Source organism: Budorcas taxicolor, chromosome 9 (assembly GCF_023091745.1).
Source record: "Budorcas taxicolor isolate Tak-1 chromosome 9, Takin1.1, whole genome shotgun sequence".
NCBI lineage: Eukaryota > Metazoa > Chordata > Mammalia > Artiodactyla > Bovidae > Budorcas > Budorcas taxicolor.
This window is the reverse complement of record NC_068918.1, coordinates 30,704,103-30,721,072: the sequence shown is the minus strand read 5'-3', so window position 1 is coordinate 30,721,072 and position 16,970 is coordinate 30,704,103. Positions and strand designations below refer to the sequence as shown.

At 37.4% G+C, this 16,970-nt stretch overlaps 1 protein-coding gene across 1 annotated transcript in view; it reads right to left on the bottom strand.

Annotated features, from left to right (window-relative positions):
• REV3L (REV3 like, DNA directed polymerase zeta catalytic subunit) overlaps nt 1-16,970 on the bottom strand; it is a 174,805-nt gene that overhangs the window by 40,158 nt on the left and 117,677 nt on the right. The window contains exons 19-20 of the mRNA XM_052645563.1: nt 10,991-11,106; nt 6,566-6,684 (exon numbers count right to left, since the gene is read on the bottom strand). Coding sequence (XP_052501523.1) covers nt 6,566-6,684; nt 10,991-11,106 — 235 coding nt within the window. The remainder of the gene's footprint in view (nt 1-6,565; nt 6,685-10,990; nt 11,107-16,970) is intronic.

Genomic DNA, 16,970 nt, shown 5'->3' with positions numbered 1-16,970 from the left:
AATCCCAGCTGTAAGTAAAATTAAAGGAAAGAAAACATGAAGTCTAAAATTAAGATATGTGGAATGTTTTAATCTTTAGAGTGGTTTTCATCATTGTAGATGGTGACTGCAGCCATGAAATTAAAAGACGCTTGCTCCTTGGAAGAAAAGTTATGGCCAACCTAGATAGCATATTCAAAAGCAGAGACATTACTTGGCCAACAAAGGTCTGTCTAGTCAAGGCTATGACATATGAATCTAAAAGTAAGAATTAGGAGTTTGTTATTTGTTTGTTTTAGAAGGCAATCTAAGTGAGTTAAACATCGGAATAATGTACTAAGTACAACAGATCAAAGCCAAAACTAACATAAAGGAAGAAAGTGCTGTAGTCCTTGGCCATTTATTTACTGACAAAAGAATCGGCTGGTAAGAGGTATGGTTACACTTTTCCATTCATAGAGTCAATGTGCAATATACAATGGTTAGTCACTTCAGAAACAAATTCCTCAGAATGGGGAGAGGCAATCAGAGAATCACTGCAGGGGAGCCAGGATATAAAGAGGAAAGGGACAAAGAGGAAGGAGACAATGAGGAAGTGCTTGGGCCCTATCATCCTATCACCTTACTCTCTCGGTTGTTCCTCACTTCCCCAGAGTCTTCAATTAAAAGTTCTGATTGACATAAACTTTATACAGAAATGCCAGGCGGGATGAAGCACAAGCTGGAATCAAGATTGCCAGGAGAAATATCAATAACCTCAGATATGCAGATGACACCACCCTTATGCCAGAAAGTGAAGAAGAACTAAAGAGCCTCTTGATGAAAGTGAAAGAGGAGAGTGAAACAGTTGGCTTAAAGCTCAACATTCAGAAAACGAAGATCATGGCATCTGGTCCCATCACTTCATGGCAAACAGATGGGGAAACAATGGAAATAGTGTCAGACTTTATTTTTGGGGGCTCCAAAATCATTGTAGATGGTGACTGCAGCCATGAAATTAAGACGCTTGCTCCTTGGAAAAGTTATGGCCAACCTAGATAGCATATTCAAAAGCAGAGACGTTACTTGGCCAACAAAGGTCTGTCTAGTCAAGGCTATGGTTTTTCCAGTAGTCATGTACGGATGTGAGAGTTGAACTATAAAAAAAAGCTGAGCCCCAAAGAATTGATGCTTTTGAACTGTGATGTTGGAGAAGACTCTTGAGAGTCCCTTAGACAGCAAGGAGATCCAATCAGTCCATCCTAAAGGAAATCAGTCCTGAATATTCACTGGAAGGGCTGATGCTGAAGCTGAAACTCCAATACTTTGGCCACCTGATGCCAAGAGCTGACTCATTGGAAAAGATCCTGATGCTGGGAAAGATTGAAGGCGGGAGGAGAAGGGGACGACAGAGGATGAGATGGTTGGATGGTATCACTGACTCAATGGACATGAGTTTGAGTAAGCTCTGGGAGTTGGTGATGGACAGGGAGGCCTGGCGTGCCTCCCTGTGCATGAGGTCACCAAGAGTCAGACACGACTGAGCGACTGAACTAAACTGAACACAAATTTATAGTGAACCCGTGAATTTTAATGTATGTATACATCCATGTAATCACCACATAGATGAAGAAATTTCTAGGGCACTGGAAGGCTGCCTTGTGCCCTTTCCCACTCAGTACTCACCAAAGTTATAGACTAGGCTTGTTCATTTTAAAACTTCATATTTCTGTACTTTAAATGGGAACATTTAACATGTACTATTATTTATCTGGTTTCTTTTGGTCAAAATTACCTTTGAGATTCAACAGCTGTTCAGTGTGAACAGCTTCCATCTTCTTCATTGCTAGGTGGTATTCTTTCGTTACAGCTGCTTACTCTGCACCCTACTACGCCAATTATTGGCGACAAGTCTATCTCCCATAGTGTTCTCTGACAGCAGCCACATCTCTGTACCTCCTTCCCACTCACTCCTCACTCTGCACCAAGACTCAACAGTGATCTGCCTTTCCTCTAAATGTATATATCATTTATGTCTCATTTGGCTCTTATATGCCTGAAGGGTCAGTGACAGACGGTCTGTCAAAACCATATATATGGGAGATGTTTGTATACATACACATCACTGCCCACCCCCACACTCTTTTCAAACATGCTCTCTGTCCTCAGAGAACTTATTATCTGACTACTCCTCCTTAGCATCTGATTCCTCTGTTTCTCAAAACGTTTTCATTCACAAAAACGTTGTGCTTGCATCAACCCTGCTGGCTCTCTCCATTTACTTCTCAGTGATCTCATCCACACTCTAATGCGACTTCCAAGGCTGTACCTCTCATCCAGACTCTACCACATAATTGGGACTTTCCTACTTAAATGTCTGCTGAGTATATTTACGAGGATATATGACTGATTTCTCATGCTCATTATTCTTAATCTTCAGTTTCCCATCTAAACATGATCTTAAACCATCTATGTCAGAACCCTGATTATCATTCTCGACACATCTTCCTCTTCATATTTTTGTACATCCAATTCTTGCGTACTCTCTAAACTGTTTTGTGAATCCTGATATCACTGTCAACTTTCATTTGAGGTACTACAATAATGTTCTTACTGGTTTCCTTACCTCTGGTCTTCTCCCCTTCTACACCACTATCAGGAGACAAGTCTCTGAGATAAAATCACATCAGTGCCTCTGAATTACCTTAACTAATCCAACGATCATACTCTGAGACCTGTGATTACCAGTAATTGTATCTTCTCCATAATTTCATGCAACCCATCCTCTTAACACTGTCTCCTTCTGGTTTACTCCCCTTGGTGCCTTGACCTCTTTGCTCCTAACCTAGCTCTATTTCACAGTTAATTATCATAATCCTAACCTCACACTAACATTTGGTTCTCTGCCCCCTCTTGCTTCCTTTGTAATTAATTCAATTTTAGTAAAGCCATAATTCTTTGCCTGCAAGCTGTGATGAAATCTAAACCTCTGTCATTCTGCACTTTTATCTGTGAATCTGAACACAGTTGGCAGGTATCACTTTACTTTCCTGATGCAAATCTCAACTGGGTAGTCAATGCCTAGCTTCTGTATTTTCTTAATTAACCACTCTCAAATTCCCCTAGATGACACTTCTCTCTTCAAACCCAAAGAGCCCCTCCAACTGCTCACTCTCAGCTAAAAACAGTGCTTCTTATTTCAGAGAGAAAACTGAAGCAGGGGCTTCCCTTGTGGCTCAGTAGTAAACAATTTGCCTGCCAATGCAGGAGTCATGGGTTTGATCCCTGACCTGAGGAGAACCCACATGCTGTGGAGCAACTAATTCCATGCGCCACAACTATTGAGCCTGTGCTCCGCAAGGAAACGCCACCATGAAAAACCTGCATGCCACAATCAAGAGTAACCCCTGCTCGCTGCAACTAGAGAAAAGCTCAAGCAGCAACAAAGACTGCTAAAATAGAGGAAACAGCTATACCCTTAATCTTAATTTTATATAAAACTTAACTTGATCTAAATATAAAACAGATCTGCCCAGATCTGTGCACTAGAGATGGCGTTCTGTAATAGCTGTTGAACTGAATCAGTTCAATATTTGTTGAAACTGATCTGTTTCCAACCTACTTTGCAAATTCTTGAAAAGCCTGGATTGAGTTGATATCTGGAAGTCCTCTAAATAAAATCCTTTGGGGGAAGAGTCATTTATTCTTTCATTCAGTCAGTCAACAAGTATATCATGAGCACTATTAAGAGGCACTTTGTTACTGAGGATTCAGAGTCTAGAGGGAATAGCAATAATTCTATATTAAAGTTATACAGGACAGTGAAAACTATTAATAGTATATTTTAAAAATAAAATAAATTTTAAATCCAAAGTAACATTAAAAAAAAAGATATCCATTCAGCTATAAATTGTATCTGGGTGGTGCAACTGTTGTTGAGGTGTCCTAGAAAGAACAAGGGGATTTCACTTTCACTTTACAAACTCTTCTGCTTTTTTAAAATAGAAAATATAAATTATTTTAAATAAAGAATATATAAAAAACAAACATAAAGATTAAAGAAAACAATAATAGAGTTAGAAATAGCTGAGTGCTATAGGGAGATACAAAGAAATAAAGATAAAAAGGAGCTTCTGGAACTGTTTAAATCCAGAAAAAATAGTCTAAGGGCCTCTAACATAAAGAAATTCTTAGGGCCAAAATCTAACCCTTAAAGTTCTGTACAACTTGAGATACAAGACAATACTTCCCACAAGTGTACTCAGAATTTCATGGAAATTTCCAAATTGCCACTTTGGGTTAGAAAAAAGTGATAATCTAATTTGGCTCATCTAGCAAAGTTCGGGGAGACCGGGATAAATTACCCTACTCATAACTTTCTCACAGTTGTTCCTCACAGATACAAAAATAAGAGCAGAGATGTTATATTCAGCCTAGAGTTAGAGAAAGCCCTTGACCTTGAATTTTCTGTAAGGACTAAAGAAAGCCCTGAACTTTGAAAAAATACTTACTCTTTAAACTGTGATTTAAAAAAGAAAAATAATAAACTGTGATTTTTTTTTAAGCTAATAATTGATAATTGTTAGAGGTGCCTTTTGGATCTTCAGGAATGAAAAGACGCCTAAAACTAAGAATTGATGATTTAATTTTGTGTTTATATACTTATGTGTTCATTCCAGGCAATATCAGAGACTGAAGTCTGAAATATGTAATAGAATATATGAAACAAATACATCATAATCTCTGTACCTTTCATATCCTGTGCTGTGTCACCAGGAGTTGCAGTTGACCCTTGAACAATACAGGGGTTAGGGGCACTGACCCTCATTCAGTTGAAAAACCTGTGTATAACTTTACAGTTAGCTCTTCATGTCTGCATATCCGCATTGCAGATTCAACCAATCTGCAGACTGTATAATACTGTAGTATGTGTTTATTGGAGGAAAAAAATTCACCAGTAAGTGGACCTGTTTAGTTCAAAGCTATGTTGTTTGAGGGTCAACTGTGTTTTTTAAATCACTGGGGCATTACTGTGCTGACAATATTTTAAGAAGAAACAACAGGATAAAATTATCCTCAAGTAGGTACATTTTCAAATTAGATAAAATGTGAGCATAACTTCAGGTCTATGGTGCAGAGAGAGAATAAAAATCGTAAGGCTTTCCTGCTGGCTCAATGGTAAAAAAAAAAAAAAAAAAAAAAAAAATCTGCCTGCTAATGCAAGAGACACAAGTTCCATCCCTGGTCCAGGAAGATCCCACATGCTCCAGAGCAACTAAGCCTATGTGCCACAGCTACTGAGCCTGTGCTTAAGAGCCTGGGAACTGCAACTACTGAGCCCACATACTATAACTACTGAAGGCTTTGTGCCCTACAGTCCATGCTCTGCAACGAGTGACCGTAATGAGAAGCCCTCCCACCTCAACTAGAGAGTAGCCCACACTCATAGCAACTAGGGAAAAGCTCGAGCAGCAAAGAAGACCCAGCACAGCCATAAATGAATGAATGAATAAATAAAATTATTTTTAAAAGCAAGAATACCTAAATTTTATATAAAGAGTGTACTTCCTTATCTGGAAGAATTACTGTGTGATAGGTCCCAAAAGAATTGCAGAGAACGTGCCTGGAAATTCAAATTTTTATATAAACCTAGAAGAGCCAAAAAAGATCACAACAAATAATAAGTGTACAATAGAAATAGAACGTAGTTTCAAAAGGAAGTAGTTGAAGAATAGAATCCTCTTTAAAATATAAACATTTTATCTGATATTGTAAGTCCAAAATTTGAGAATAGACCAATTTATTGTAGATATCTTTTTTCTTACATTTTTGGTGAGTGATTGCATACTAGTAAGATAGTTTCATATTACCAAACTCCTTATCTGGGTCTCCAAAAACTCAACTGGAATGTGCTATTAACTATTTCCAAGTACTGTCTTTCCACTATTTCTTGCTGAGTTGCTAAGTTGTGTCCCACTCTTTTGTGACCCCATGGACCAGCCAGACAGGCTCCTCTGCCCATGGGATTTCCCAGGAAAGAATACTAAAGTGGGTTGCTATTTCCTTCTCCAGGGGATTTCCCTGACCCAGGGATCAAACCCATGTCTCTTGCATTGGCAAGTGGATTCTCTACCACTGAGCCATGAGGGAAGTCCCTTTCTAATTCACCTGGGTTTTAAATATCCTAATTTCAAAAAGTTCTTTCCCATGTCTACACTAAATTTTTCTTACTGTAATAAATTAAAAAGGCCAAGTTGAATTTATCTGGCCTTGTGTAAAAATGATTTCAGAGCAAAAAGTGATGAAATTATACAACATTCCATAGACACAAGATAACATTTTATTGACAGCTATAGACTTACATAGCCAATGCTATTTGTGCTTAGACAGAAACAGGGAAAAAAATCATCAATAATGAAGTTAACTACTTTTATAGCTTTGCATTTTAGAAAGTAGTCATTGTTTTTGAAACTCTTAAGTATAAAAAAAGTAATTCACAAAGAAGCATACACTACATAGGAAGCTATACTAATGTTCTATAATGATTAAATCATTACATTGATCTAATCTCTTACTTCCAAACCAAATTTCAAATAAAGTACCTTACCTCATTTCTCATGATTCTCCAAAGATTTAGTGTAATTCGGCCAACAATATTTATCTCACTCATTGTATCTGATCCATACTCATCTCTTTCGGCTGCAAATCTATTCTCAGTTTTGTCATCTATAGAAATGAATACAGACTGCATCAGGACTCACAGAAATCAAATTTCCAAGCGAACCATAAGAAAATGAGAATAATAAAAATGAAGATGAAGTATAAGGATTAAATGTAATTCACAGTCTATTTTGTATTAGAGTTAAGAGAATAGTCTTTATTTTGATAGGTTTTTCTGTCCTCTTTAAGTTATAAAAGAATTTTACGAAATAAATGTATCTGAAAACTGTACATATTTTTAACAATAAAACATATATATATACACACATGTATTTTTAAAATAAATCCTTTTCTCTTTAAAAATGATAATTATTGGTGCTATTTTTATGAATACCTAATATCACATTATTCTTTGGTGTTTGGATGAAAAACATTTATTATGAAACTTGTCATCTCTTGCAAAAAAATGGTAGAATTTTTAACCTAAACAATTCTCTGAAAATTTGTTGACATTAATTAATGATGTTCGTATTGAGGATGAAATTCTATTAACTATATATAGAGAACTAGTTGAAGAGTACCTCTTATAGCATATAGACTTCTGAGTTTAGTTTCTAAGTGATGATTATATCTAGAATAGAAATCAAAACGTGTTTCTAGTATATAACACTGGGTATAAATGAATGTTGTTGATTAGAGGCTCTGGAATAATAAGTATATTCATCGACTCAATGGACATGAGTTTGAGCAAACTCCAGGAGATAGTGAAGGACAAGGAAGCCTGGAGTGCTGCAAGTCCATGGGGCTGCAAAGAGTCAGACACGACTTAGCAACTGAACAACAACAACGGTATTTGAATGTCTGCTGAGTGCAAGAACTAACATTATTTTAATACAGCTACTTTATTATGTTTGTACTATAGTGCAAAATAAAAATTATACTTTCTACTCAGAAATGGTTTATCTTGCCCCAGGTCATGTAGTAACAAAAACCAGTATTCTAAACCTGGGTTAGTTGATTATAAAGACCATGTAGACACACCTACCACTCTTCTTTATTTTAGAGACATAATTCCTAAAAGATTTTTTCAAGTGTATAGCATAGTGATTTAGTATGTTTGCAGATTATATTCCATTATAGTTTATTACAAGATAATGGGTACAATTTCCTGTGCTCTATAGTGAAACTAACACTATATTATAAATCAATTTAAAAAAAGGTTTCAATTTAACACCTACATAATGTTTATTACGTCCTCAGGCACTGTTCTCAGTATTTTACAATCACCTTATGAGATAAGTTCCATTACATCCCCATTTTACAGATGAACAAACTGTAACCTATCCTGTTGGACATCCAAATCCTGTTGGCCAGGGCTTGAACCCAGGTAGTCTTTCTGCAGAATGAACTCTTTACCACTAGTGCTCTTTACTATGCTTCCTTAAATCATGCCCTTTCTACAGTTTCATGCCACCTCATAAATCGTTTCAGCAATGTTCTAAAAGGATAGGAAGTTTCATTCATTATTCTGAAGTCATACACCTTGTTACAAATTAATAAACTAGTAGGTCAGTTTTCATTCCAATTCCAAAAAAGGCAATGCCAAAGAATGCTCCAACTACCGCACCACTGCACTCATCTCACATGCTAGTAAAGTAATGCTCAAAATTCTCCAAGCCAGGCTTCACCAATATGTGAACCGTGAACTCCCTGATGTTCAAGCTGGTTTTAGAAAAGGCAGAGGAACCAGAGATCAAATTGCCAACATCTGCTGGATCACGGACAAAGCAAGAGAGTTCCAGAAAAACATCGATTTCTGCTTTATTGACTATGCCAAAGCCTTTGACTGTGTGGATGACAATAAACTGTGGAAAATTCTGACAGAGATGGGAATACCAGACCACCTGACCTGCCTCTTGAGAAATCTGTATGCAGGTCAGGAAGCAACAGTTAGAAGTGGACATGGAACAACAGACTGGTTCCAAATAGGAAAAGGAGTACGTCAAGGCTGTATATTGTCACCCTGCTTATTTAACTTATATGCAGAGTACATCATGAGAAACGCTGGACTGGAAGAAACACAAGCTGGAATCAAGATTGCCGGGAGGAATATCAATCACCTCAGATATGCAGATGACACCACCCTTATGCCAGAAAGTGAAGAGGAGCTAAAAATAAAAAGCTTCTTGATGACAGTGAAAGAGGAGAGTGAAAAAGTTGGCTTAAAGCTCAACATTCAGAAAACGAAGATCATGGCATCTGGTCCTATCACTTCATGGGAAATAGATGGGGAAACAGGAGAAACAGTGTCAGACTTTATTTTTTGGGGCTCCAAAATCACTGCAGATGGTGACTGCAGCCATGAAATTAAAAGACGCTTACTCCTTGGAAGAAAAGTTATGACCAACCTAGATAGTATATTCAAAAGCAGAGACATCACTTTGCCGACTAAGGTCCACCTAGTCAAGGCTATGGTTTTTCCAGTGGTCATGTATGGATGTGAGAGTTGGACTGTGAAGAAGGCTGAGCGCCAAAGAACTGATGCGTTTGAACTGTGGTGTTGGAGAAGACCCTTGAAGGTCCCGTGGACTGAAAGGAGATCCAACCAGTCCCTTCTGAAGGAGATCAACCCTGGGATTTCTTTGGAAGGAATGATGATAAAGCTGCAGCTCCAGTACTTTGGCCACCTCATGTGAAGAGTTGACTCATTGGAAAAAGACTCTGATGCTGGGAGAGATTGGGGGCAGGAGAAGGGGACGACCCAGGATGAGATGGCTGGATGGCATCACGGACTTGATGGACGTGAGTCTGAGTGAACTCCAGGAGATGGTGATGGACAGGGAGGTCTGGCATGCTGCGATTCATGGGGTCGCAAAGAGTCGGACACAACTGAGCGACTGAACTGAACTGAAGTGCACTGAACACTCATGCTGCCCATCGTCTATGTTCAGAACCCTATCCCCAATGAAATGATGTAAAAACTGAAATGTATCACTATTCCTTGCTACAAAAAGTTAATTCCATGAAAAGCTAAAAGCAGCTATCTTTTTATCCTAAGATTATACAAAGCTCAAAATATTTGCTGTCCTTGAATCTTCTAGCTTCAACCCTTCTCTTTCTATTTATCAACACTTTGGATGTTTTGTTGACTTCGTAACCCCTTTCAGGAGGTATCTTGATTGGTTTTACTAATTTTGTATTTGACCTTTAAGCCTCTCGAACTATATGCTACTTTGTCCTAGTCAGACTTGTGGGTGGGGGGAGGGCGGGGGGGGCGGGGGGGGGGAGGCCTTTAAAACAAAGTTATTAAAAATTTGGTAACTATAAAGAAAACATAATTTAAAAATGCTTAAAAAAGACTAATTTTGGTATGAATGTTATTATTGTCTCCCTCTTCAATTAGAATAACACTTTTGAGGAATAGACTTCAAAATTCATGTAATTTTTTAGCCTGCTACTGCTACTGCTGCTAAGTCACTTCAGTTGTGTCTGACTCTGTGTGACCCCATAGACAGCAGCCCACCAGGCTCCGCCATCCCTGGGATTCTCCAGGCAAGAACACTGGAATGGGTAATTTGTTAGCCTGACACCCCCCCACCCCAAAAACAACAACAGTTAGTGTTTCTCTACCATCTCCTCCTTCCTCACCAAATAGATAAAACACAGAAACAGACAAATAAAATAAAATTATGGTATGCCAAGTCAAAGAAATGTTTTGTACTTCATGATGATTATAAAGACTATCTCATAAAGCAGAAAAATACTTCTGTTAACATGCTGGGTAAAAATGGGATATATGTATGATTAAAGTTACATAAAAAAATAAAGACCTGTATTTTTTTTGTTTGTTTTTCAGTCACTAAGTTGTGTCCCACTCTTTTGTGACCCCATGACCTATAGCCCGCCAGGCTTCCCTCACCATGGGATTTCCCAGGAAAAGAATATTGGAGCAAGTTGCCATTTCCTTCTCCAGGGGATCTTCCTAACCCAGGAATCGAACCCATGTTGCCTGCACTGGCACACAGATTCTTTATCACTGAGCCAGTAGGGAAGCCCAAAAGACCTAATGTTCTAAAAAGACCTATGTATGTATATGAAAAATGACTGAAAGAAAAATAAACAACAGATATACTAATGGTATCTATAGCAGTGATTACAGCATTTTTCTTTCACTTTTCTTGATTTTCAAATTTTTATATAATGGAGTTATGACAGTATCTAGAACTTACACAATTCTTACACAATTTACATTTTTACTTACAAAATTTACAATATTTAGAACTTACACAAATTAGGCTAAAACAATAATCTTGTCTTTATTTATTCATAATTTGCTCTGTAGCTGAACAAAAAAACATTCACAGTGTCCTACCTGGCACCCGAGAGATCATCTGGCATAAGTCAACACTTAGTGCAGCAGCCCTCTGTAAGAGGTAACCCCAGGAATGCATCTGAATCTCATATCCTAGAAGAATATCAGGATCATACCTGAAGAAGAAACGAAAAAATTAAACCTTTAAACAGAAGAGTTGCTTCTTCATTAAACAAATTACAAAATTAAAAATCTATTTTTTATTATATTTCTGAGGTGGGAAAGGGTGATATAGTGTTTACCTATAGAATTTCTATATAGGAAGGAATGGGGCATTTAGAGTTCTAAGTTTGAAGCTACTTTTGTAAAGCAAAAGTAGTTTCTACTTAGGTGTTTACTTGATATGACTTGGCAAGTGAAGTGAAGTCTCTCAGTCGTGTCCGACTCTTTGTGACCCCATGGGCTGTAGCCTGCCAGGCTCCTCTGTTCATGAGATTTTCCAGGCAATAGTCCTGGAGTGGATTGCCATTTCCTTCTCCAGGGGATCTTCCCAATCCAGGGATCGAACCCGGGTTTCCCACATTGTAGACAGACGCTTTACCGTCTGAGCCACCCTGCTAAAAATTGGGGTGGGAGGCAAGCATTACCAGTTAAATGCATGAATGAGGGTAAAATTGAGATTTATTGTGGGTAGGGGTGGGGTGAAGTATGAGGGCATGTGTGGATAGTGTATTGTGAAAATGATCTCCCAGGTCATTCTGTTGTCACTTTCTACCCTCTATGCTCTACTGTCCTTAAACAGTTGTAACGCTGAGAAAAAATGGAAACTTCTTCCTTTTCCCTCCAATTTTAGTAAAGACTTTGTCCTCACATAAAGAAAGGCCTCGACAACTACAAGTTTGCCTCTGAACTTAAGAGGAAGGTGACTAGTTTAATGGAAGAATGAAATATTAATAGGGGTGAGATTAATGTCGGGAAGCTAAACAGCAAAAACTAGGCAAAAATCTGCATCTAACTCAGAAGGAGCCATTTTGTACTTCTGAGGAATTTCACAGTGACCACCATAAAAAAAGTTTGATTATAGAACACAAAAAAATAGCATGAAGATTTACTTTCATAGGAAAACTGTGTGGGCAAGACAAGAACTGATTACAGTCTTAAGTGGAGAACAAAAACTTTAGAGCAAAAAATACCGCAGTGCTATCAAATCAGAAGCTCTAAATTACTTTGATTGTTGTGCTGTGCTGTGCTTAGTCAGTCAGTCATGTCTGACTCTTCGCGACCCCATGGACTGTAGCCCGCTAGGCTCCTCTGTCCATGGGGATTCTCCAGGCAAGAATACTGGAGTGGCGTGCCATGCCATCCAAGAGATCCAGGGGATCTTCCCAACCCAGGGACTGGACCCAGGTCTCCTGCACTGCAGGCGGATTCTTTATTGTTTGAGCCACCAGTGAAGCCCAAGAATACTGGAGTGGGTAGCATACCCCTTCTCCAGGGGAACTTTCCAACACAGGTATCAAACTGGCGTCTCCTGCATTGCAGGCAGATTCTTTACCAGCTGAGCTATCAGGGAAGCCCCTGATTGTTGTTATAAAAGCCAAAAAGCAGAGTGAAAGATGACAAAAATTTGTAAAGTTGGGTTCACATAACTGCCTTCAAAGTCATTCTGAATTATGGAATGACCAACCTGCCCAGATTATATCACTTAACATTCAAGTATCATCCAGCGTCTGTAGTATAAGACTATCTCAGTCTACTAATGTAAGCAGTATTTGGCTACTCTGCAATTGTGGCACAGATCAGATCTATGGTACTTCAATGCATCATGGATAGATCAGATCTATGTTTAGAACCATTTTCTAATATTCTGTCATTCTTCCATAGCCATTTTCATTAAAAGGGTATTGAATTACCTTAGTTTGTACTTTGACAACAAAAATAAGAGTATCACAAATATGTCTTATTTTTAATCCTGAAGGATTTAGTGGCTGACGTTGAAAGAACTAGGTTTGAACCTCTGCAATAATATTCTTTTCATTTTTCCTATTCATTAATGGCCCTATAAAATACATTCCCTAGTGTAAATTTCAATATCTGGTGATCTGCTTTTGATCCATTATTACACTACAACTTACAAAGTAGCCTTCAAACTTGTTAGGAGAAAAAGATAACATACGCTTTCCTCTATATAAAAAGGACAGAAATTTCTGAGAAAACCACTTAATAAAACTTATTAATTTAATACAACAGCCAAATGGATCTTTTCCCCAACCTATAAAAGTGTTTTCTTGGTAGAAAGTGCAACGTGGCTGGTAATTCTGGAACAAAGAGTGGGATTACAACATAAGTGTGGAGAAGCTAAAGAAAGCAAAGCATTATTCAACAATGTGGCTAAGACAGGCTCAGAGATCAGAGGTTAAGTGTAGACTGATTCTTTAAAAGGAAGTCCAGAAAGGTCCTAGAACCTTTAAAAAAAAGTCCCCAAACCATTCCTGCTCATTAGTCTTCTAAAGTAATATCCAGTATCTTAACATATCTTTTTGTTGACAGCAACTTCATCAACTCTTCCATTAATGTCAATCTCTTCTCAGAGCAAAGATGAACTAGCTGTATGATGAGTGTATCTCCCTATAAAATCATGTAATGTCTAAACTTGAGAAACTTGGGCAGAAGTGTCAAGCGTCTCTAAAGATCATCAAGGATAGGAGACGTGAAGGATTCCCATACACACACAAAAGAACCCACAGCTGATAGCTTTAATGCTTCTCATTGCAATTTGGTCACAGTTAACTCTGAACTTTCATTTCCATACTATTGGAGATCAAACCAGTCAATCCTAAAGGACATCAACCCTAAACATTCACTGTGAGGGCTGTTGCTGAAGCTCCAATACTTTGGCTACTTGACGTGAAGAGCCGACTCATTGGAAAAAACCCTGATGCTGGGAAAGACTGAAGGCAATAGGAGAAGGGGATGGCAGAGGATGAGATGGTTAGATAGCATCACAGACTCAATGGACATGAATCTGAGCAAACTCTGGGAGACAATCAAGGACGGGGAAGGCTGGCATGCTGCAGTCCATGGGGTTGCAAAGAGTCAGACACGACTTGGCGACTAGACGACGACAAGCATTCTGAACTTAAGAGAAGACTTTGGAAGGTTGCTGGAGTACCTATCATGTACATCTCCAAGCATGAAGAGGATGCCAAATTATTACAGAGCTCTTCTGTTATAACTGTTACACAGTTCTTCCAATTTCTTCATCTGAATTTCTTTGACTCGTAACATTTTATTATTGTAAGAATCATCTTTCCAATCAGCAACCTGCTGTTGTGGTAAATGGTTAATAGATTTGACTAAATATACTTATTTTTTAATAGCTATGAAAATTTTTCTTCAATTAACAAGTGTCTCTTGTAAACTACTACTGCTCAGAGATGACTGCTAAAAAAAAAAAAAAACAATAAGTTACCCTTAATGCTTCTCCTAATAGATTTATTAAAGATTTGGTTCTTTTAGAAAACCTGTGTCATTTCAACATTTTCAGATCTATCATGTATATTTATGTTTTGACCCAAAGGTTGTTCGGTCTTACAAGACTCTTAAAGCTGAATCAGATATCTGTTTCAAGTTCAAAGTTCCAAGGATTCCATATTTCTTCTGAGAAAATATTTGGTGACAGTAACAAAATCTTAGTGACTTGTTCTTTAATTTTTGTAAATTTTACTCACTCTACCAGGTTTCTGAAAGTTACACAAAGAACAAGGTTGAGTAAATGCAATTAGTAGTGAAGAACAAAATTGTGGAGAAAATGGAAGCACCAGAAATATGAAAAGGATTTTATTTGCTTAGGCAGAAAAAAGTTGCTTCACAACTTATATTGTAGATAACACTAACACCTGTACAGATGAGAGGTGAAAGAGCTCTAACTTGGGGAGTGGCAGTGAGCATTGGGAGAGGAGAAGGAATGATCTTGAAAACTAATTCTGAGGTTAAAGAGATAGGAGGTACTAATGCATGGACTAGGGAAAAGAAAAAGGTAGGACTCAAACTGCTTAAGTTAGGGAGGCTAGGGAAATGTGTAAGTAATAGTTCAAGGAAATAGAGAAAGATAAAAAATGTCTGTGACAAGAATATAGTGGATCTGGTTTTACTTGTTTAATAGCACTTTACATGACTTTACATATTTGCCACCTGAGGAAGTAAATATTAAGAATGAAAAAATAAAGATGATAAACCTCTTTGAGACTAGCATCTGTATTTAATTCAGTTTTATATTCAGCACCTAGCACTGTATTTTACAGAGTTAATATTTAAGAGTTAATATTTAAGTACTGACCAGGCTAATTATGTGCTTTATCGCACTAATACCTATTACCCATTTTACAGATGAGGAAATTAAAGTTGACAGAGATAAGCAACTTGTTCAAGACAAAGACAAAAAGACAGAGATGGCTGACTCCCAAGCCTATGCTCTTAGCAAAGCCTGTGTTAAGTAGGTACTCAACAAATGAGGTTTAGGAAGGAAATAACCTTTAAGGGAGTTGTTTGGAGTAATACATAAACAACATTACAGAACTGAAATGCTAATATTTAATTCTTCTTCTCTTTCTAGTTGCCATGTGATGTAGAGTAAGAAACAGAAGTTAATTTTATTTTCTTTACTGCACTTTTTTTAACAACTAGTATAATTCATGTTATGGACATTTAAGAAAGTTACTACACTTGCAAATAACTGACAAGATTCTCAATGTTGGCAGGTAATCCTATTGCTAGGAATATACCTAACAAGGAGAACACAAGCCTACAAAGCCCAGGGACACTATTGGATATGCATTGGCCCATAAAGTGGTATTTGACTAAAACTCTTACATGTTCCTTTTGCTAAGCTGCTTGCAGCATGAGCTCTGAAAGTACCTGACATCTTCTCAGTATCTTCTCACACCTGACAAGCTGTGTGAGAAGATAAAAGATAGGACTGACAATGGTAAGACTCAAATGGATGGGAATCCATCCAGTCACCAGTGCTATAAATAGTAAAAATACATTCCTCTTTTTCCCTCCCTCGAGTGGTAGGGAGTAGCATATCATTTTTTAATTTTTTTTTTTGATGCTCTGACATCTAATTTTGTTTCTTTGAAAATGTTTTCTGGTGTTCTAATTTTCTTTCTTAAAAGATTCTTTTTAATTGAAGGATAATTGGTTTACAATATTGTGTTGGTTTCTGCCATACATCAACATGAATCAGCCATAGGTATCTTTTGAATCAGCCCATATCTTTTGAAGCTCCCTCCCACCTCATCATACCCCTCTAGGTTCTAATTTTCAAGATGGATTGTGTTAACCCATTTGGGATTAAATCAGATGTTGAGTCAGTAAAATATCATCACTGATCTTTAACACAATATATCATCTCACTTTTACAGGAAAAAGTTCTCCAAAGCAAAACAGAAAGGGTTGAGTGTAACAACATGCTCACGGACAGCTTTTATCCATACATCAGAATCCGAAGAGTTATTTTCCAGCCTGCTTTTAGGCATTTAAAAACCTAAACCTAGCCAACAGGCAGAAGTTTTACATTTCTAGAAAAGTGAAACACATGGCTACTAAGAGTTATACTCTTGAGAAGATGCAGGAGATTCACTTAATTGTTTTATTTTAAAATTAATATAGCTTTGGTAAAACATCGTTTTCATAAATTTTGACAAGATTCTACTATCAAGCATCAAAGCCAACATCAAATGGTCAAAAGAGATTTTTAAGAAATTATGTACACAAAAGGGTATGTACCAGATAGTCCTAGATTTATGAACAGATAATCCAAAATTTTGGAAATACAGATTTGTTTACAACTCAGAAAACATTTTCTTAAAAAAAAAAAAAAAAGTAAAAAGGTATTGAAATGGTGGTTCCTAGGGTAGAACCCTATTTAATCAATGATACAATTTAACTTTATAGTTATTATTTCATCACCACAGAAAAATGCTAAAATCTAACTGGAAAAAGCTAGAAGCTAAGCTAGTATTTGTCTTTCACTGGC